Raw genomic sequence first — 22,892 nt, forward strand, 5'->3', positions numbered from 1 at the left:
ATTCCCGGATCTCAGCGGGGCACTTGAAGTAAAACTGCTCTTTTAGGAGGACCTGGAGGACGGTCTCCAAGGTTAAGGCCTCCTCTGCCTCAGCCAACGATGCCATAGATGCTTGAGTTTGTGGGCATACATCTTGAAAGACACTTCCTCATCACATGCTAAAGTACGGAACTGAGTCCTGTAAGTGTCTGGCGTTACAGCATAATGTTCTAGAATAGTCTGTTTAATATCCGCATACTCACAGTTCCACCGAGGGTCCATAGCTCTATAGGCTGCGGCAGCTCCACCCTCTAAGAGCCCAACCAGATGCCGGACACGCTCCCTTTCTGGGACTTCCATTAATCGACACTGATGCTTAAAGTCCTGGAAGAAGCCCTTAATGTCACCAGCAGCCTCATTAAACTGCTTGAAATCTTTGCAGGGCACTCTGGGAAGTTCCCTCATGGTGGGTGCTGGGGTTACAGTCTGTCTGGAACCTCAAACGGCTTCCACAGCGAGCTGCTTATCCAGCAATGCCATCTCCTCCATCCTGCGCTCCTTCTCTTTAGCTCCACGCATGACCTCCATCTTATATTCTATGTTCTATGATGGTCTCCTTTCCCAGCAAGGCCATCTCCTCCTCGTACCACACAACCCACTGACTTTTTTGGGTATTTACCTCCGGCTGCCGTCTTTCTTCCGTTTGCTGGGAGGATCCTTCCTCAGCGTCATTTTGCGAGCAAACTCCTTCCAACGCCTCAATCAGCTGCTCCTTGGAGAGTCCCTTGTAGCTGACTCCCAGTTCACGGGCCTTTGTTTGTAGGTTCACCGCAGTCCAGTTCTTGTACTCTGAGGTTCTGGTTCCAGCTGTTGATGGGCCGCTGTCCTCCATTCCTTCTGCTCTGATCCCACCGCTGCCAACCAGTTTGTGACGGGGTGTACAGCAGAGCAAGGAGAGACAACAGGCCGAGGGATGATCCAACAGGTTTACTAACAGGAATACAGGAACAGCACACGACAAGTCCAAATAAAACAGATTCGGGGGCACCTCCCGATAATCCAAAGTGCCAGATCACGACGTAATAGTCCTTTTCAGAGTCCCAAAAATCCCACACAATCCCCATGGACGGCGAGATCTGTCCGCAGAATGAGATCTCGCTCCCTTCCTCTTCAAAGCTCAGCTCCCAACTGTACTTAGAAACAGGAGTGTATTGTCTGAGCTCGTGGGCCAGCCCCTCAAGGGTAGGGGTCTATGCAATGGTTGGGCCCACTAGAAGATTCTAGAAGGTTGGCTCCGAGATTTCTACAGGTCTGTGTAGTTGGCGTTATCCACTGCTTACGAAACAATGGGACGTTCCCCTGGCTGTGTGGACAAGAGATAATTGCATTATGGGCCCAGAGACACAGGAGATGTGGGGAAGGTATGGTTACTTACATCCCAAGACATTTCAAAGTGTTCAGTAAGTACAACCAAAGGAAAGTTACATCACATCCTGACATAGTATTACAGCAAATACAGTGAGAAGGTAAAATACATCACATGGCATCTTATACAAAAAATATGGGATGGAGAAAAGCACATTCAAATGTACTGGCTGTCATGATGTAAGCGCTGATGAGAGGGAGCGCTGCTTCTCATCACTGTCCCGCTGTCTGTGTCTGACAGATCAGGACAGCGGTGACGTCACTACTGTGCTGATATGTCCAGAGCACAGACAGCGCGCGAACGTGCAGGAGCGGCGGGGACCGAGGACAGGTGAGTATGTATTCCCTACATGTGTTCCCTATGGTGGTAGGGGGGGTCGGTACAGAGTGCCGTGTGTGTGTGTGTGTGTGTGTGTGTGCGCGCGGTGCAGAGCCCTGTGTGTGTGCGGTGCAGAGCCCTGTGTGTGTGCGGTGCAGAGCCCTGTGTGTGCATGCGGTGCAGAGCCCTGTGTGTATGTGTGGTCCAGAGCCCTGTGTGCGTGTGCGGTGCAGAGTCCTGTGTGCGTGTGCGGTGTAGAGTCCGATGTGTGTGTGCGGTGTAGAGCCCGATGTGCGTGTGCGGTGCAGAGCCCAATGTGCGTGTGCGGTGCAGAGACCGATGTGCATGTGCGGTGCAGAGCCTGATGTGCGTGTGCGGTGCAGAGCCCGATGTGCGTGTGCGGTACAGAGCCCGATGTGCGTGTGCGGTGCAGAGCCTGATGTGCGTGTGCGGTGCAGAGCCCGATGTGCGTGTGCGGTGCAGAGCCCGATGTGCGTGTTCGGTGCAGAGCCCGATGTGTGTGTGTGGTGCAGAGTCTAATGTACGTGTGTGTGGTGCAGAGCTATATGTGCGTGTGCGGTGCAGAGTCCGATGTGCATGTGCGGTGCAGAGTCCGATGTGCATGTGCGGTGCAGAGTCCGATGTGCGTGTGCGGTGCAGAGTGCGATGTGCGTGTGCGGTGCAGAGTCCGATGTGCGTGTGTGGTGCAGAGTCCAATGTGCGTGTGCGGTGCAGAGCCATATGTGCGTGTTTGTGGTGCAGAGCCATATGTGTGTGTGTGTGGTGCGGAGCCATGTGTGTATGTGTGGTGCAGAGCCATATGTGTGTGTGTGCGCTGTAGAGCCCGATGTGCTTGTGGTGTGCAGAACCATATGTGCGTGTGCGGTGCAGAGCCTGATGTGGTGTGGGGTGCAGAGCCCGATGTGGTGTGGGGTGCAGAGCCCGATGTGGTGTGGGGTGCAGAGCCCGATGTGGGGCTGTTATTTGCAATGCTGTAGTGATAACAGGTCAGGTGCTGGGGCAGAATACTGACAGTGAATGTGTGTTCAGGGGGCGGGCAGAGGGCGGGGCTGGACACTGGGGTGGGGCTGGACACTGAGGCCGGGCGGTGCAAGCTGTGACTGGGAGGTTTGGCACAGGAAGTGGTCAGTTTGCTGGAGCTGAATGTAAACAAAGAGCTGCAGAGAATAAAGGGTGAATTCAAGAGGAACAAAAGATAGAAAACAAAAAATAACAATTTAGGGGTGTTTTATATGACAATACAGCACAGATTAGCTTACCAAAAATTTTTGAGTTTATGTCGGACAACTCCTTTAAATACTTTGGTCATGAACGGGGATAACTGAGTCTGAAAAATTTTATAGAACTTAGGGGTAAACCTGTCCGGACCTGGGCTTTTGCCTGAGGGAGAATCCCTGATAATAGATGCCACTTCTGTCTCTGTAAAGTCTGCTTCTAGGTTCTCAACCTCAGTATTGGGTATAGTCGGCAGGGCTGTTTTAAGTATGTAATCATTTATTTTAGTCTCCAAAGCTTCTTGTGGCATATCCCCAAATTTGCCCCTTATGTCGTAAAGGTCACTATAATATTTTTGAAACTGCTCCGCTATGTGGATTGGGTTCTGAGTCAAAAGGCCGTCCGATTTTTTTGATCGTAGGGATGTGACTGGGGTCCCCCCTCGGATTTAATAACCTAGCTAGTGGTCTGCCACATTTGTCCGCATATTCATACATAAATCTTTTTAGTCTATTCCTGTGGCGCTCGTATTGTCGGTCCAGAATGGATTTAAGTTCCTCTCTGTTTTTAACTAGCTCTGTCAGTGTCACCGGGGATAATGTCTGCTTATGGATTTTCTCTAGGTCTGAAATATTCTGAAGTAGAGACAGAATGGTTTGGGCTCTCTCCCTCTTAATCCTAGCCCCATATTTGATCAGAATCCCTCTCAACACACACTTGAGTGTCTCCCATCAAAACTGTAAACTTAAAGGAGTTGTCAGACATAAACGCAAAAATTTTTGGTAAGCTAATCTGTGCTGTATTGTCATATAAAACACCCCTACAATGTTATTATTTGTTTTCTAACTTTTGTTCCTCTTGAATTATCCCTTTATTCTCTGCAGCTCTTTGTTTACATTCAGCTCCAGGAAACATGATAACTTCCTGTGCTAAACCTCCCAGTCACAGCTGGCACCGCCCGCCCTCACTGTCCAGCCCCACCCCTTGCCAGCCCCGCCCCCTGCCCGCCCCCTGCATACATATTCCCTGTCAGTATTCTGCCCCAGCACCTGACCTGTTATCACTACAGTATTGGAAATAACAGCCCCACATCGGGCTCTGCACTGCACAAACACATAGGGCTCTGCACCCCCCACACACACATCGGGCTCTGCACCGCACACACACATAGGGCTCTGCACCCCACTCACATAGGGCTGTGCACCGCACACACACATAGGGCTCTGCACCCCACTCACATAGGGCTGTGCACCACCCACCACATCGGGCTCTGCACACCAGACTCACATATGGCTCTGCACTGCACACACACATCAGGCTCTGCACCGCACACACACATAGGGCTCTGCACCGCACACACATAGGGCTCTGCACCGCACACACACATAGGGCTCTGCACCCAACACACACATTAGGCTCTGCAACCCTCCCCCCCCACACACACACACACACACACGGCGCTCTGTACCGACCCCCCTACCCCCATAGGGAACACATGTAGGGAATACATACTTACCCCTCCTTGGTCCCCACCGCTCCTGCACATTTGCACGGTGTCTGGTCTGGACATATCAGCACAGTAGTGACGTCACCGCTGTCCTGAACTGTCAGACACAGACAGCGGGACAGTGATGAGAAGCAGTGCTGCGCTCCCTCTCATCAGTGCTTTTAAATGTATCGGCATCACAGATGCTGCTGATACATTTGAATGTGCGATCCTGAGCAGGGGACCCGGTGCTGGTGGTGACACCACGGCAGCCGCAGGCAGGCCCCTCCCCTCAGCTCACGGGTCCCACAGCAGTGCCGGGGAAGGTTGCGGGGAGAGTACGGGGTGCGGGGGAATGTGTGGGAGGGTGCAGGGAAGGGGGACGGGGACTCACGCACTGTACCCGCCCAGCAGGGCGGCAACATACTGTTCCCAGATTTGCATGTCAACATGGCCATGACCATGTTGACATGAAATGACTGGAAGCAGCAAAATCGCGGCAGGAGCGGTCACCTGACCACTCTGAGCCGGGGGAGAGGGGCTGAAAGCAGGACAGGTAAGTGGTCTCTATTTACTTACCTGCCCCAATGTAGTCCAATAGGGAAATAATAAAAAAAAGTCAAAATAAGCCGGACAACCCCTTTAAAAATATATACTGTATGTATATATTGTAGCAATACGGCTCACTCGATTGTAGTGTAAGGTAGGCAGTGAGTGCACTTTCAGTAAAATGTCCGGGCTGGTTTATTTAGACTTCATAAACCATTTAGCATATCAAAATCAAACACAACCTTTACCAGCACAAAGTAAAAATATAAAGCATATAGTCCACACAACAGTGCGGGTTTGCCAACTCAGGTTAATTTCCAGCCCTCATGCTTTAGCAAAGAAAAACACACTGGAGATCTTCTCACCTCCACACACAGACACCTACTAAATCCACCTGGACTTTTCTTTGTCCTCCATACCATGCCTGGGGTGGGGAAATGTGGGCAGCCAGTTCCAGCCATCTCTCTGACTGCTTGTAAAAACCCAGCCCTTCTTAGCTGTATTAACCCTATCGGTAGTGTACATAAGGGGTCTAGCTTCCAGGTTTACATCACATCACAGAGGATAACCACCTCTGTGACACATCTCCCCTTCTTGATATATACGGTAATAAAAACTGTGGAAAGAAAGCGCACATAGGGTTTTAACCGATAGAGACAGGTGCAGGGAATAGGACAGGTACTCACCTGCTTCAGTTGTGACATGCACAACTCTTTTCAGCACGGAAAATGGTAAATGAATACAAAAGTGGTCAGCTGCAGCCCCAATCTTGCAACAAGATGGGGGATGATCAAAAGAAATCAGGTTCAATGCTGCGCTAAAAACCACAATCCAAAGATATATCGTGAATTCCTTTTCTTTATTTTCACAGGTCAACGCGTTTCAAAGGCATCTCCGCCTTCTTCATCAGGACAAAAGTCAGAAAAGAACAGCATCTGTTCTTTTCTGACTTTTGTCCTGATGAAGAAGGCGGAGATGCCTTTGAAACACGTTGACCTGTGAAAATAAAGAAAAGGAATTCACGATATATCTTTGGATTGTGGTTTTTAGCGCAGCATTTAACCCGATTTTCTTTTGATCATCCCCCATCTTGATGTATACGGTGGCAGCTTACAAATTGTATAATATGCTGTATTCTATTTAAGTACAAATAAATATACATTATTTATAAATATATATATATATATATATATATATATATATATATATATATATATATATATATACAGTCAGGGACAGAAATATTTGGACAGTGACACAAGTTTTGTTATTTTAGCTGTTTACAAAAACATGTTCAGAAATACAATTATATATATAATATGGGCTGAAAGTGCACATTCCCAGCTGCAATATGAGAGTTTTCACATCCAAATCGGAGAAAGGGTTTAGGAATCATAGCTCTGTAATGCATAGCCTCCTCTTTTTCAAGGGACAAAAAGTAATTGGACAAGGGACTCTAAGGGCTGCAATTAACTCTGAAGGCGTCTCCCTCGTTAACCTGTAATCAATGAAGTAGTTAAAAGGTCTGGGGTTGATTACAGGTGTGTGGTTTTGCATTTGGAAGCTGTTGCTGTGACCAGACAACATGCGGTCTAAGGAACTCTCAATTGAGGTGAAGCAGAACATCCTGAGGCTGAAAAAAAAAAAAAATCCATCAGAGAGATAGCAGACATGCTTGGAGTAGCAAAATCAACAGTCGGGTACATTCTGAGAAAAAAGGAATTGACTGGTGAGCTTGGGAACTCAAAAAGGCCTGGGCGTCCACGGATGACAACAGTGGTGGATGATCGCCGCATACTTTCTTTGGTGAAGAAGAACCCGTTCACAACATCAACTGAAGTCCAGAACACTCTCAGTGAAGTAGGTGTATCTGTCTCTAAGTCAACAGTAAAGAGAAGACTCCATGAAAGTAAATACAAAGGGTTCACATCTAGATGCAAACCATTCATCAATTCCAAAAATATACAGGCCAGAGTTAAATTTGCTGAAAAACACCTCATGAAGCCAGCTCAGTTCTGGAAAAGTATTCTATGGACAGATGAGACAAAGATCAACCTGTACCAGAATGATGGGAAGAAAAAAGTTTGGAGAAGAAAGGGAATGGCACATGATCCAAGGCACACCACATCCTCTGTAAAACATGGTGGAGGCAACGTGATGGCATGGGCATGCATGGCTTTCAATGGCACTGGGTCACTTGTGTTTATTGATGACATAACAGCAGACATGAGTAGCCGGATGAATTCTGAAGTGTACCGGAATATACTTTCAGCCCAGATTCAGCCAAATGCCACAAAGTTGATTGGACGGCGCTTCATAGTACAGATGGACAATGACCCCAAGCATACAGCCAAAGCTACCCAGGAGTTCATGAGTGCTAAAAGTGGAACATTCTGCAATGGCCAAGTCAATCACCAGATCATAACCCAATTGAGCATGCATTTCACTTGCTCAAATCCAGACTTAAGACGGAAAGACCCACAAACAAGCAAGACCTGAAGGCTGCGGCTGTAAAGGCCTGGCAAAGCATTAAGAAGGAGGAAACCCAGCGTTTGGTGATGTCCATGGGTTCCAGACTTAAGGCAGTGATTGCCTCCAAAGGATTCGCAACAAAATATTGAAAATAAAAATATTTTGTTTGGGTTTGGTTTATTTGTCCAATTACTTTTGACCTCCTAAAATGTGGAGTGTTTGTAAAGAAATGTGTACAATTCCTACAATTTCTATCAGATATTTTTGTTCAAACCTTCAAATTAAACGTTACAATCTGCACTTGAATTCTGTTGTAGAGGTTTCATTTCAAATCCAATGTGGTGGCATGCAGAGCCCAACTCGTGAAAATTGTGTCACTGTCCAAATATTTCTGGACCTAACTGTATATATAGTACAGACCAAAAGGTTGGACATACCTTCTCATTCAAAGAGTTTTCTTTATCTTCAGGACTCTGAAAATTGTAGATTCACATTGAAGGCACCAAAACTATGAATTAACACATGTGGAATGAAATACTTAACAAAAAAGTGTGAATCAACTGAAAATATGTCTTATATTCTAGGTTCTTCACAGTAGCCACCTTTTGATTTAATTACTGCTTTGCACACTCTTGGCATTCTCTTGATGAGCTTCAAGAGGTAGTCACCGGAAATGGTTTTCACTTCACAGGTGTGCCCTGTCAGGTTTAATAAGAGGGATTCTTGCCTTATAAATAGGGGTGGGACCATCAGTTGTGTTGTGCAGAAGTCTGGTGGATACACAGCTGATAGTCCTACAGAATAGACTGTTAGCTGTTTTTTTCTTGCCATAATACAAATTCTAAGTAAAGAAAAACGAGTGGCCATCATTACTTTAAGATTTGAAGGTCAGTCAGTCCGAAAAATTGGGAAAACTTTGAAAGTGTCCCCAAGTGCAATGGCAAAAACCATCAAACGCTACAAAGAAACTGGCTCACATGAGGACCGCCCCAGGAAAGGAAGACCAAGAGTCACCTCTGCTGTGGAGGATAAGTTTATCCGAGTCACCAGCCTCAGAATTCGCAGGTTAACAGCAGCTCAGATTAGAGAGCGGGTCAATGCCACACAGAATTCTAGCAGCAGACACATCTCTAGAACAACTGTTAAGAGGAGACTTTGTGCAGCAGGCCTCCATGGTAAAATAGCTGCTAGGAAACCACTGCTAAGGACAGGCAACAAGCAGAAGAGACTTGTTTGGGCTAAAGAACAAAGGAATGGACATCAGACCAGTGGAAATCTGTGCTTTGGTCTGATGAGTCCAAATTTGAGATCTGTGTATCCAACCACCGTGTCTTTGTGCGACACAGAAAAGATGAACGAATGGACTCTACATGCCTGGTTCCCACCGTGAAGCATGGAGGAGAAGGTGTGATGATGTAGGGGTGCTTTGCTGGTGACACTGTTGGGGATTTATAAAAAATTGAAGACATACTAAACCAGCATGGCTACCACAGCATCTTGCATCGGCATGCTATTCCATCTGCTTTGCGTTTAGTTTGACCATCATTTATTTTTCAACAGGACAATGACCCCAAACACACCTCCAGGCTGTGTAAGAGCTATTTGACTAAGAAGGAGAGTGATGGGGTGCTACACCAGATGACCTGGCTTCCACAGTCACCAGACCTGAACCCAATCAAGATGGTTTGGGGTGAGCTGGACCGCAGAGTGAAGGCAAAAGGGCCAACAAGTGCTAAGCATCTCTGGGAACTTTTTCAAGACTGTTGGAAGACCATTTCCGGTGGCTACCTTTTGAAGCTCAATCAAAAATAAATAGCCACTGGGTATAAATACAGTTTATCAATGATAAGTAGCAAATTTTTCTTTTGGTCCGGAAAAATTGTTTAAAATTTAACTTTTAATAATAATACAACTAAAAGTGATAAAATATCACGAACACCAAACAAACAACATAAAAGGTTATGGCCCTCCTATCGCTTCAAAGGATTCATATAAGCCAAGAAATTGTTTGGACCTTCATCTCAAATGTAATCGGACTTCAATAACCATCAACATAGGTGCCAATTAACATTAGTGTCCACCAATAATTGGATAAGTCTTACCTCACTCCATAGTATAGAAATGAATTGGTCTCACCAAATATTATTTGGATGTCATCAAACGCAATTACTGGGGTCACGGAATGCCCTTAATGATCAGTCCTACCTCCCGACGCGTTTCATTCAAGTATCGAACTCTTCAGGGGAGTATCAAAAATATTTCATCCTTTTAGGGTCCTTCAGAAACTGAACCCAAACATCCGCATGACATGCAACTAGTGAGGATTCATCACATAGCCAATCTGTGACGCATCCAATTTCGGTCCCAATAATTATGGACCCATAGCCTATACACCATGCATGTGGCTGGAGCGGCCGTGCTTATCGCTCTATCCTAGAGCGATAAGCACGGCCGCTCCAGCCACATGCATGGTGTATAGGCTATGGGTCCATAATTCGATACTTGAATGATACTTGAATGAAACGCGTCGGGAGGTAGGACTGATCATTAAGGGGCATTCCGTGACCCCAGTAATTGCGTTTGATGACATCCAAATAATATTTGGTGAGACCAATTCATTTCTATACTATGGAGTGAGGTAAGACTTATCCAATTATTGGTGGACACTAATGTTAATTGGCACCTATGTTGATGGTTATTGAAGTCCGATTACATTTGGGATGAAGGTCCAAACAATTTCTTGGCTTATATGAATCCTTTGAAGCGATAGGAGGGCCATAACCTTTTATGTTGTTTGTTTGGTGTTCGTGATATTTTATCACTTTTAGTTGTACTACCTTTTGAAGCTCATCAAGAGAATGCCAAGAGTGTGCAAAGCAGTAATCAAAACAAAAGTGGCTACTTTGAAGATGTCATGATGTATGTGCTTTTCTCCATCCCATATTTTTTGTATAAGATGCCATGTGATGTATTTTACCTTCTTACTGTATTTGCTGTAATACTATGTCAGGATGTGATGTAACTTTCCTTTGGTTATACTTACTGAACACTTTGAAATGTCTTGGGATGTAAGTAACCATACCTTCCCCCCATCTCCTGTGTCTCTGGGCCCATAGTGCAATTATCTCTTGTCCACACAGCCAGGGGAACTTCCCATTGTTTCGTAAGCAGTGGATAACGCCAACTACACAAACCTGTAGACATCTCGGAGCCAACCTTCTAGAATCTTCTAGTGGGCCCAACCATTGCATAGACCCCTACCCTTGAGGGGCGGGCCCACGAGCTCAGACAATACACTCCTGTTTCTAAGTGCAGTTGGGAGCTGAGCTTTGAAGAGGAAGGGAGCGAGATCTGATTCTGCGGACAGATCTCGCCATCCAGTGGATTGTGTGGGATTTCTGGGACTCTGAAAAGGACTATTACGTCGTGATCTGGCACTTTGGATTATCGGGAGGTGCCCCCGAATCTGTTTTATTTGGACTTGTCGTGTGCTGTTCCTGTATTCCTGTTAGTAAACCTGTTGGATCATCCTTGGCCTGTTGTCTCTCCGTGCTCTGCTGTACACCCCGTCACAAACTGGTTCGCAGCGGTGGGATCAGAGCAGAAGGAATGGAGGACAGCGGCCCATCAACAGCTGGAACCAGAACCTCAGAGTACAAGAACTGGACTGCGGTGAACCTACAAACAAAGGCCCGTGAACTGGGAGTTAGCTACAAGGGACTTTCCAAGGAGCAGCTGATTGAGGCGTTGGAAGGAGTTTGCTCGCAAAATGACGCTGAGGAAGGATCCTCCCAGCAAACGGAAGAAAGACGGCAGCCGGAGGTAAATACCCAAAAAAGTCAGTGGGTTGTGTGGTACGAGGAGGAGATGGCCTTGCTGGGAGAGGAGACCACCATAGAATATAAGATGGAGGTCATGCGTGGAGCTAAAGAGAAGGAGCGCAGGATGGAGGAGATGGCATTGCTGGATAAGCAGCTCGCTGTGGAAGCCGCTAGAGATTCCAGACAGACTGTAACCCCAGCACCCACCATGAGGGAACTTCCCAGAGTATCCCGCAAAGACTTCAAGCAGTTTAATGAGGCTGCTGGTGACATTGAGGGCTTCTTCCAGGACTTTGAGCATCAGTGTCGATTAATGGAAGTCTCAGAAAGGGAGCGCGTCCGGCATCTGGTTGGGCTCTTAGAGGGTGGAGCTGCCGCAGCCTATAGAGCTATGGACCCTCGGTGGAACTGTGAGTATGCGGATATTAAACAGACTATTCTAGAACATTATGCTGTAACGCCAGACACTTACAGGACTCAGTTCCGTACTTTAGCATGTGATGAGGAAGTGTCTTTCAAGATGTATGCCCACAAACTCAAGCATCTATGGCATCGTTGGCTGGAGGCAGAGGAGGCCTTAACCTTGGAGACCATCCTCCAGATCCTCCTAAAAGAGCAGTTTTACTTCAAGTGCCCCGCTGAGATCCGGGAATGGGTGCGTGAAAGGAGACCAGCCACTGTGGAGGAAGCTGCAGCTCTAGCTGATGAGGCTCTCACCACCAAGCCTCAGTGTAAAAAACTACTACTCAGTGAGAAAAAAAACAGCAGCCCCCCAACGCTGGCGGCCCCTGGTCCTTCTGGCCCCAATGTTCACCATCACCCTAGACCGTCAACTCATGGGGACCTTCTGGTGACTGTGCCTCACATTACTCCTGCTCCACCTTTGGGAATACGACGTGGAGGAAGAATCCCAGAGCGCAGATGTTATGGATGTGGGCAGCCTGGGCACATGCAATTCCAATGTCCAGGTGTTCGGAGGCAGAACAGCTACAGACCGCCTTTGCCTGTTCATTATCTACAGACACCTTCACCAGGAGAAGAGCTGGATTCTGTGCCTGATGACTTGCCAAGTGACTCTGATATCCTGGCTCCCCTACCCGGAGTCTATGGGGTGCGAGCTCCAGCCACCTGTTCTTCTGATCTTACGCACAAACATCTACAGGAGGTCGTGCTGGATCGCCAAAAAGTTGTTGGCTTCCGTGACACTGGGGCTTTCCTCACCATAGCCGATCCCCGAGAAATTCAACCAGAAGCAATTCAAAAGGGACCAGGAATTGCCATTGAACTGGCAGGAAGTACCCAGAGATATATTCCAAGAGCGAGTGTGACCCTGGATTATGGCTTTGGGGCCAAACAATGTGTGGTCGGTGTGATGAGCGGCCTCCCTGCAGACGTTCTTCTAGGAAATGATGTGGGGAATCTTCATTGCCACTTTGTCGGTGCGGTAACCAGAAGTCAAGCCAAGAGAGCAGCCCATGTGGACGTGTACAACCCATCCATGGAAATGAGGCCACCAGAACTGCCATTACAGCCGGTGAGTGATTCTTCTTGTGGAAATAATATGAATGTTACTTGGGATAAAGTTCAGTTTAGACAAGAAGTAGAGACTGACCCCACCCTTGCTAGTTTTAGAGCTCGAGCTGAAATAGGGCAGCTAGGGGAGAACGGAGAAAGAATTATCAGAGAAAATGGACTTCTGTATCGGGTTGCCAATGCCGACTCCCTAGATAAGCCCTGGACTTTTAGCAAACAGCTGATTGTTCCTCAGAAGTACAGAATTCCCCTATTACACCTGGCTTATGACATTCCTACTGCTGGCCATCAAGGCAAAACCCGCACCGAGAGACGATTGACTCAAACTTTTTATTGGCCGGGGATTTCCCAAGCAGTGGCGCATTTCTGCCGAACTTGTGACATATGTCAGCGTAGAGGGCGACCCGGAGATCACCCAAAGGCACCCCTGCAACCGCCCCCTATAATAGAAGAATCCTTTCAAAGAGTAGCTGTTGATATCATTGGACCTCTGGCTAAACCAAGTAAATCTGGAAAGCAGTACATTCTCACTGTTGTAGACTATGCCACCCGATATCCAGAAGCCGTGGCCTTGTCAAGTATTTCTGCAGCCAAGGTGGCCGAGGCCTTGGTTATTATTTTTACCAGAGTAAGATTCCCCAGTGAGATCTTGTCGGACCAAGGCTCCCAATTCATGTCAGAGTTGGTCCAGTGTCTGTGGCGCACCTGTGGAGTACGAGCGATCCGAACGACCCCGTATCATCCCCAAACAAATGGACTTTGTGAACGATTCAATGGCACTCTGAAGAATATGCTCAGGGCCTTCACGGACCAAGATTCAGACTGGAAGAAGTACCTACCCCGTCTCTTGTTTGCCTATCGGGAAGTTCCCCAGGAGTCCACTGGGTTCTCCCCCTTTGAACTACTCTATGGAAGAAAGGTCCGAGGACCCTTAACCCTGCTCAAGGAACACTGGGAGGGGCAAGTTGAAGATACAGGAGCCCCTGTTGTCCCTTATGTCCTAAAGCTGCGAGAAACCCTGGCCCAACTTGCTAGTTTTGCCCAGAGTCATTTGCATATGGCTCAAACCAGACAGAAGACATGGTATGACCGTAAAGCACGCTATCGGGAGTTTGTAGAAGGACAACAAGCCTTAATGATTGTTCCCCATAGGCAGAATAAACTGCAGACCACATGGGAGGGTCCCTTCCGGGTTCTCAGAAAACTGAATGATACCAATTACATTCTTGCTTTAGTTGATCAGGGGCTAAGGCAAAAGACTGTCCATGTGAATATGATTAAGGAGTACCATGACCGGAACATTCCAATGATAGCAAGCTGTCGGTTGGCGTCAGAAGATGGTCAAGAGGATGAGGACTCTCTACCTGATCTCGTGGAAGCAGCGAGAGCCCCATCCACTGTGGAACAGGTTCCCCTGGGAGATCACCTGGATTCCTTACAGAAAATCCAGATGCTGGAAGTGCTTCAACAGAGACGGGCTGCTTTCTCATCCCAACCAGGTCGAACCACCGTCACCCAACATCCTGTGGACACTCAGGGCATCCGTCCCATACAACAGGCACCTTACCGGGTACCTGAATCAGTTCGAAACACCATGCAGCACGAACTGGAGGAGATGTTCAAGCTTGGGGTATTCCAGGCCTCCCATAGCCCTTGGGCGTCCCCTGTGGTGTTAGTACCCAAGAAGGATGGGAGTACTCGATTTTGTGTGGACTATCGGTGACTAAACGACCATACCGTCAGCGATCCTTACCCAATGCCTCGTATTGACGAACTTCTAGACCGACTGGCTGGGTCCCAATATGTCACTACCTTGGATCTCAGTAAGGGATACTGGCAGATCCCTCTAACAGAGGAAGGGAGAGAACGGTCCGCTTTTGTAACTCCCTTTGGTCTGTATGAATTTCTAAGCATGCCTTTTGGAATGAAAAATGCCCCGGCAACCTTCCAGAGAATGGTGGACCAGATCCTCCGGGGATGTGGTGACTTTGCTTGTGCCGACTTGGATGATATCGCCGTCTTCAGCCACACATGGGAGGAACATCTGCATCAAGTAGCCGTTATTCTGGACCTGATTCTTGCAGCCGGCCTAATCATTCGACCCGATAAATGCCAATTGGGGATGGGTGAAGTCCAGTACCTAGGGCATAGGGTGGGAGGAGGCTCTGAGCCTGCCAAAATCCAGGCTATTAGAGACTGGCCTGTACCCCAAACCAAGAAACAAGTTATGGCTTTTCTGGGCACTGCCAGTTATTACCGAAAATTTGTTTCTCATTTCAGCACTGTGGCCAAGCCTCTTACCGACCTGACCAAGAAAACAATGCCCCGGCTGGTGATCTGGACTCCAGCCTGTGATGAGGCTTTTAACCGGCTGAAGGACTCTCTCATCTGCGATCCTTACCTGGCTGCTCCAGACTACAAGAGGAGATTCATTGTGCAAACAGATGCCTCTTCTTATGGATTGGGAGCTGTCCTCAGCCAGGTGAATGCAGCTGGGGACGAACACCCCATCGCCTATCTCAGCCGGAAACTGCTGGACCGAGAAGTGGCCTAAGCAACTGTTGAAAAAGAATGTCTGGCTGTAGTGTGGGCCCTTAGGAAACTCATGCCATATCTGTATGGGCGAGAATTCACTATGGTTACTGATCACAATCCCCTCACCTGGCTGAACAGAGTCTCTGGGGACAATGGACGCTTATTACGATGGAGCCTGGCTCTGCAGCCCTATAACTTTACCATACAGTATAGAAGAGGCAGCCAACACCAAAATGCAGATGGACTGTCCAGGCAAGAGGAGCCTTGAGTCCTGTCAGCCATGCCTGCGTGTACTTAACCAGCGACCTGTAGAGGTCCCTAGTACGTACACAAGTTGGGAGGGAAAGGGATTGTCATGATGTATGTGCTTTTCTCCATCCCATATTTTTTGTATAAGATGCCATGTGATGTATTTTACCTTCTCACTGTATTTGCTGTAATACTTTGTCAGGATGTGATTAACTTTCCTTTGGTTGTACTTACTGAACACTTTGAAATGTCTTGGGATGTAAGTAACCATACCTTCCCCCCAACTCCTGTGTCTCTGGGCCCATAATGCAATTATCTCTTGTCCACACAGCCAGGGGAACTTCCCATTGTTTCGTAAGCAGTGGATAACGCCAACTACACAAACCTGTAGACATCTCGGAGCCAACCTTCTAGAATCTTCTAGTGGGCCCAACCATTGCATAGACCCCTACCCTTGAGGGGCGGGCCCACAAGCTCAGACAATACACTCCTGTTTCTAAGTGAAGTTGGGAGCTGAGCTTTGAAGAGGAAGGGAGCGAGATCTGATTCTGCGGACAGATCTCGCCGTCCAGTGGATTGTGTGGGATTTCTGGGACTCTGAAAAGGACTATTACGTCGTGATCTGGCACTTTGGATTATCGGGAGGTGCCCCCAAATCTGTTTTATTTGGACTTGTCGTGTGCTGTTCCTGTATTCCTGTTAGTAAACCTGTTGGATCATCCTCGGCCTGTCGTCTCTCCTTGCTCTGCTGTACACCCCGTCACAGAAGAACCTAGAATATAAGACATATTTTCAGTTGTTTCACACTTTTTTGTTAAGTATTTCATTCCACATGTGTTAATTCATAGCTTTGATGCCTTCAATGTGAATGTACAATTTTCAGAGTCATGAAAATAAAGAAAACTCTTTGAATGAGAAGGTGTGTCCAAACTTTTGGTCTGTAATGTGTATATATATATATATTATATATATATATATATATATATATATATATATATATATATATATATATATATGCATTGAGGACCTGTCCTTGGAATATTTCATCAATATCCGATTGATGCAGTGTTGTCGCAAAACCTGAAGGGTTTCATGACGACAGCAAAGGGAATGAGAATCCTGACGTGTCTTGTGCTCATTGAGTATTTTGTTCTTGCAGATTTGGTGCAGATTTGAATCTATAACTTGTCAATTTTTTCAGTGTATTTACTGCAGATTTCACCTATACAGAGTGGGGAAAAATCTGCACCAAAAACTTGTATTTTTTCTATGCATTTTTCTCTGTAAAGAGATGAAGAAATTTCAGCACCAAATGCTTTACGTGTGCACATACCCTAAATGTCATCAGTAAATGCAGCTGATGTTTTCATATTAATAATAATAATAATAATAATTTTATTCATTTATATAGCGCTATTAATTCCACAGCGCTTTACATACATTAGATTTATGGGCTCTATACATTTATAACTCATAATCATAATATTGTATTAAGACTTTCCAATGTATCCTGATATCAGGTTGTTGCCTCTAATTTGCCCTTTATTACAATAAATACTTTGTTACCTTTTTCTAGTCATTTTATTTATAGATTTTTAATTCTTTACATTTTCGGCAGTTTGTTACTGGTACTTCCAGTATCCCATATGAAGGCTTTGCATCTCTCCGAGGCAGCAATGGGCCACGACGATTCTGTGTGGAAAAATGGGGAAAAATAACAGCTCTTCCCAGGTAAATAATGTACATTGTTTGCTTATATCTTATTGGTGCGTTTATTGAAATGGCAATCACATAAGCAATTAATATACAACGTAATATGAATATATTGTACAATACTAATTATATATATATATATATATATATATATTTATATATATATATATTTTATATATGTGTGTACACTCCACAATATTGATACTGCACCACCAAGAAGAAAAAGTTGTGAAATTATCTATATATATAATTGCCTTATTCTGTCTGTCTGTCTGTCTGTCTTGCTCCAAAATTGTGTCCTTACGGTGACACAAAGCTGATTGGCCGCTGGGCTCACCATGGCCCCGCCCCCCCGCACGGATTGGCCGCTCGCCTCGCCTTCGCCCCCCCCCACGGATTGGTCGCTCGCCTCGGCCTGGCCCCGCCCTCCGCATGGATTGGCTGCTCGCCCCGGCCCTCCACACGCATCGCCAGACATAACCTTGCGCTGCTGGGATCGTGACGGAGCCGGTGAACACTGGTAACCATTATACACATCGGGTAACTAAGGTCCCTTGGTTACCCGATGTGTATCATAGTTACCAGTGTACACCGGCTCCGTCACGATCCCAGCAGCGCCAGACATACCCTTGCATGCTGGGATCGTGACGGAGCTGGTGAACGCTGGTAACCATTATACACATCGGGTAACTAAGGTCCCTTAGTTACCCGATGTGTATCATAGTTACCAGTGTACACCGGCTCCGTCACGATCCCAGCAGCGCCAGACATAACCTTGCGATGCTGGGATCGTGACGGAGCCGGTGAACGCTGGTAACCATTATACACATCGGGTAACTAAGGTCCCTTAGTTACCCGATGTATATCATAGTTACCAGTGTACACCGGCTCCGTCACGATCCCAGCAGCGCCAGACATAACCTAGCGATGCTGGGATCTTGACGGAGCCGGTGAACGCTGGTAACCATTATACACATCGGGTAACTAAGGTCCCTTAGTTACCCGATGTGTATCATAGTTACCAGCGTACACCGGCTCCCGGTACACATGTGCAGGGAGCCGGCATTATACTCCTCTCCCCCCAGGACTACTCCTCCTATTATAGTCCTCCTATTATACTCCTCTCTGAGTATAATAGGAGAACTATTATAGCATGGTGGATGTAGCACGATGGGGGATGTAGCACAATGGGGGGTGCGCAGCATGGGGGATGTAGCACGATGGGGAGTGCGCAGCATGGGGGATGTAGCACGATGGGGAGTGCGCAGCATGGGGGATGTAGCACGATGGGGAGTGCGCAGCATGGCGGCTGGAGCACGATGGGGGGTGCGCAGCATGGGGGATGTAGCACGACGGGGAGTGCGCAGCATGGGGGATGTAGCACGATGGGGAGTGCGCAGCATGGGGAATGGAGCACGATGGGGAGTGCGCAGCATGGAGGATGGAGCATGATGGGGAGTGCGCAGCATGGGGGATGGAGAACGATGGGGAGTGCGCAGCATGGGGGATGGAGCACGATGGGGGGGCGCAGCATGGGGGATGGAGCACGATGGGGAATGCGCAGCATAGGGGATGGAGCACGATGGGGGGTGGGCAGCATGGGGGATGGAGCACGATGGGGGGTGCGCAGCATGGGGGATGGAGCACATTGGGAGGTGCACACCTCCCCCCAACACACACACACACAACACACCACACACACACTGGGAACCACAAACACCGCCATACACGGACACCCACACACACAGACAACGCCGCACACACACAACACCCAACACACAAACACCACGGCATACATAAATATACGCACATACCGCACTACACACACATTGCACAAAACATACCTCCCCCCAAAACACACCACACCCACACAAACCGCGCAACACACACACAACGCTACAGACACACAGCGCTCCACAAACAACGCAACACACGCAACACACATACAACACCGCTCTCACCCCCCGCCACACCCAGACAACACCCAGAACATGTACAGCGCCCTACACAAACACTTGGTAACTACACACAACAACATCTATATATATACAGTTAGGTCCAGAAATATTTGGACAGTGACACAAGTTTTGTTATTTTAGCTGTTTACAAAAACATGTTCAGAAATACAATTATATATATAATATGGGCTGAAAGTGCACACTCCCAGCTGCAATATGAGAGTTTTCACATCCAAATCGGAGAAAGGGTTTAGGAATCATAGCTCTGTAATGCATAGCCTCCTCTTTTTCAAGGGACCAAAAGTAATTGGACAAGGGACTCTAAGGGCTGCAATTAACTCTGAAGGCGTCTCCCTCGTTAACCTGTAATCAATGAAGTAGTTAAAAGGTCTGGGGATGATTACAGGTGTGTGGTTTTGCATTTGGAAGCTGTTGCTGTGACCAAACAACATGCGGTCTAAGGAACTCTCAATTGAGGTGAAGCAGAACATCCTGAGGCTGAAAAAAAAGAAAAAAATGCATCAGAGAGATAGCAGACATGCTTGGAGTAGCAAAATCAACAGACGGGTACATTCTGAGAAAAAAGGAATTGACTGGTGAGCTTGGGAACTCAAAAAGGCCTGGGCGTCCACGGATGACAACAGTGGTGGATGATGGCCGAATACTTTATTTGGTGAAGAAGAACCCGTTCACAACATCAACTGAAGTCCAGAACACTCTCAGTGAAGTAGGTGTATCTGTCTCTAAGTCAACAGTAAAGAGAAGACTCCATGAAAGTAAATACAAAGGGTTCACATCTAGATGCAAACCATTCATCAATTCCAAAAATAGACAGGCCAGAGTTAAATTTGCTGAAAAACACCTCATGAAGCCAGCTCAGTTCTGGAAAAGTATTCTATGGACAGATGAGACAAAGATCAACCTGTACCAGAATGATGGGAAGAAAAAAGTTTGGAGAAGAAAGGGAATGGCACATGATCCAAGGCACACCACATCCTCTGTAAAACATGGTGGAGGCAACGTGATGGCATGGGCATGCATGGCTTTCAATGGCACTGGGTCACTTGTGTTTATTGATGACATAACAGCAGACAAGAGTAGCCGGATGAATTCTGAAGTGTACCGGGATATACTTTCAGCCCAGATTCAGCCAAATGCCACAAAGTTGATCGGACAGCGCTTCATAGTACAGATGGACAATGACCCCAAGCATACAGCCAAAGCTACCCAGGAGTTCATGAGTGCAAAAAAGTGGAACATTCTGCAATGGCCAAGTCAATCACCAGATCTTAACCCAATTGAGCATGCATTTCACTTGCTCAAATCCAGACTTAAGACGGAAAGACCCACAAACAAGCAAGACCTGAAGGCTGCGGCTGTAAAGGCCTGGCAAAGCATTAAGAAGGAGGAAACCCAGCGTTTGGTGATGTCCATGGGTTCCAGACTTAAGGCAGTGATTGCCTCCAAAGGATTCGCAACAAAATATTGAAATTAAAAATATTTTGTTTGGGTTTGGTTTATTTGTCCAATTACTTTTGACCTCCTAAAATGTGGAGTGTTTGTAAAGAAATGTGTACAATTCCTACAATTTCTATCAGATATTTTTGTTCAAACCTTCAAATTAAACGTTACAATCTGCACTTGAATTCTGTTGTAGAGGTTTCATTTCAAATCCAATGTGGTGGCATGCAGAGCCCAACTCGCGAAAATTGTGTCACTGTCCAAATATTTCTGGACCTAACTGTATATAACAAAAATCATACATGAACTACACAATACGTAAATTCTAGAATACCCGATGCGTAGAATCGGGCCACCTTCTAGTGTAATATAATAACAAAATAAGGTAATGAAGTGTATTACAAATTTATAAACTTTCTAATGCCTAGAGCAGGGGTGGGCAATTAAATTTCTCATGGGGCCGCATGAGAACTTGGGATTCTTTTAGAGGGCCGGACTGATATAGTTAACTCAATTGTACCCAATACTGTAGATATATATATATATATATATATATATATATATATATATATATATATATATATATATACAGTGCCTACAAGTAGTATTCAACCCCCTGCAGATTTAGCAGGTTTACACATTCGGAATTAACTTGGCATTGTGACATTTGGACTGTAGATCGGCCTGGAAGTGTGAAATGCACTGCAGCAAAAAAGAATGTTATTTCTTTTTTTTTTTTTTTTAAATTGTGAAAAGTTTATTCAGAGTGTCATTTATTATTCAACCCCTCAATCCACCAGAATTCTGTTTGGTTCCCCTAAAGTATTAATTAGTATTTCAGGCACAAAGAACAATGAGCTTCACATGTTTGGATTAATTATCTCTTTTTCCAGCCTTTTCTAACTAATTAAGACCCTCCCCAAACTTGTGAACAGCACTCATACTTGGTCAACATGGGAAAGACAAAGGAGCATTCCAAGGCCATCAGAGACAAGATCGTGGAGGGTCACAAGGCTGGCAAGAGGTACAATACCCTTTCCAAGGAGTTGGGCCTACCTACCTGTCTCCACTCTTGGGAGCATCATCCGGAAGTGGAAGGCTTATGGAACTACTGTTAGCCTTCCACGGCCTGGACAGCCTTTGAAAGTTTCCACCCGTGCCCAGGCCAGGCTTGTCCGAAGAGTCAAGGCTAACCCAAGGACAACAAGGAAGGAGCTCCGGGAAGATCTCATGGCAGTGGGGACATTGGTTTCAGTCAATACCATAAGTAACGTACTCCACCGCAATGGTCTCCGTTCCAGACGAGCCCGTAAGGTACCTTTACTTTCAAAGCGTCATGTCAAGGCTCGTCTACAGTTTGCTCATGATCACTTGGAGGACTCTGAGACAGACTGGTTCAAGGTTCTCTGGTCTGATGAGACCAAGATCGAGATCTTTGGTGCCAACCACACACGTGACGTTTGGAGACTGGATGGCACTGCATACGACCCCAAGAATACCATCCCTACAGTCAAGCATGGTGGTGGCAGCATCATGCTGTCGGGCTGTTTCTCAGCCAAGGGGCCTGGCCATCTGGTCCGCATCCATGGGAAGATGGATAGCACGGCCTACCTGTAGATTTTGGCCAAGAACCTCCGCTCCTCCATCAAGGATGTTAAGATGGGTCGTCATTTCATCTTCCAACAAGACAACGACCCAAAGCACACAGCCAAGAAAACCAAGGCCTGGTTCAAGAGGGAAAAAATCAAGGTGTTGCAGTGGCCTAGTCAGTCTCCTGACCTTAACCCAATTGAAAACTTGTTGAAGGAGCTCAAGATTAAAGTCCACATGAGACACCCAAAGAACCTAGATAACTTGGAGAAGATCTGCATGGAGGAGTGGGCCAAGATAACTCCAGAGACCTGTGCCGGCCTGATCAGGTATTATAAAAGACGATTATTAGCTGTAATTGCAAACAAGGGTTATTCCACAAAATATTAAACCTAGGGGTTGAATAATAATTGACCCACACTTTTATGTTGAAAATTTATTAAAATTTAACTGAGCAACATAACTTGTTGGTTTGTAAGATTTATGCATCTGTTAATAAATCCTGCTCTTGTTTGAAGTTTGCAGGCTCTAACTTATTTGCATCTTATCAAACCTGCTAAATCTGC

At 46.5% G+C, this 22,892-nt stretch overlaps 1 protein-coding gene across 5 annotated transcripts in view; it reads left to right on the forward strand.

Annotated features, from left to right (window-relative positions):
* Positions 1-22,892, forward strand: part of HECW2 (HECT, C2 and WW domain containing E3 ubiquitin protein ligase 2) — a 453,200-nt gene that overhangs the window by 421,094 nt on the left and 9,214 nt on the right. For all 5 annotated transcript variants that reach the window (XM_075317832.1, XM_075317831.1, XM_075317833.1 and 2 more), the window contains one exon: positions 17,223-17,335. In XM_075317832.1, the coding sequence (XP_075173947.1) occupies positions 17,223-17,335 (113 nt within the window). The remainder of the gene's footprint in view (positions 1-17,222; positions 17,336-22,892) is intronic.

This window comes from Anomaloglossus baeobatrachus, chromosome 7 (assembly GCF_048569485.1).
Source record: "Anomaloglossus baeobatrachus isolate aAnoBae1 chromosome 7, aAnoBae1.hap1, whole genome shotgun sequence".
Classification (NCBI taxonomy): Eukaryota; Metazoa; Chordata; class Amphibia; order Anura; family Aromobatidae; genus Anomaloglossus; species Anomaloglossus baeobatrachus.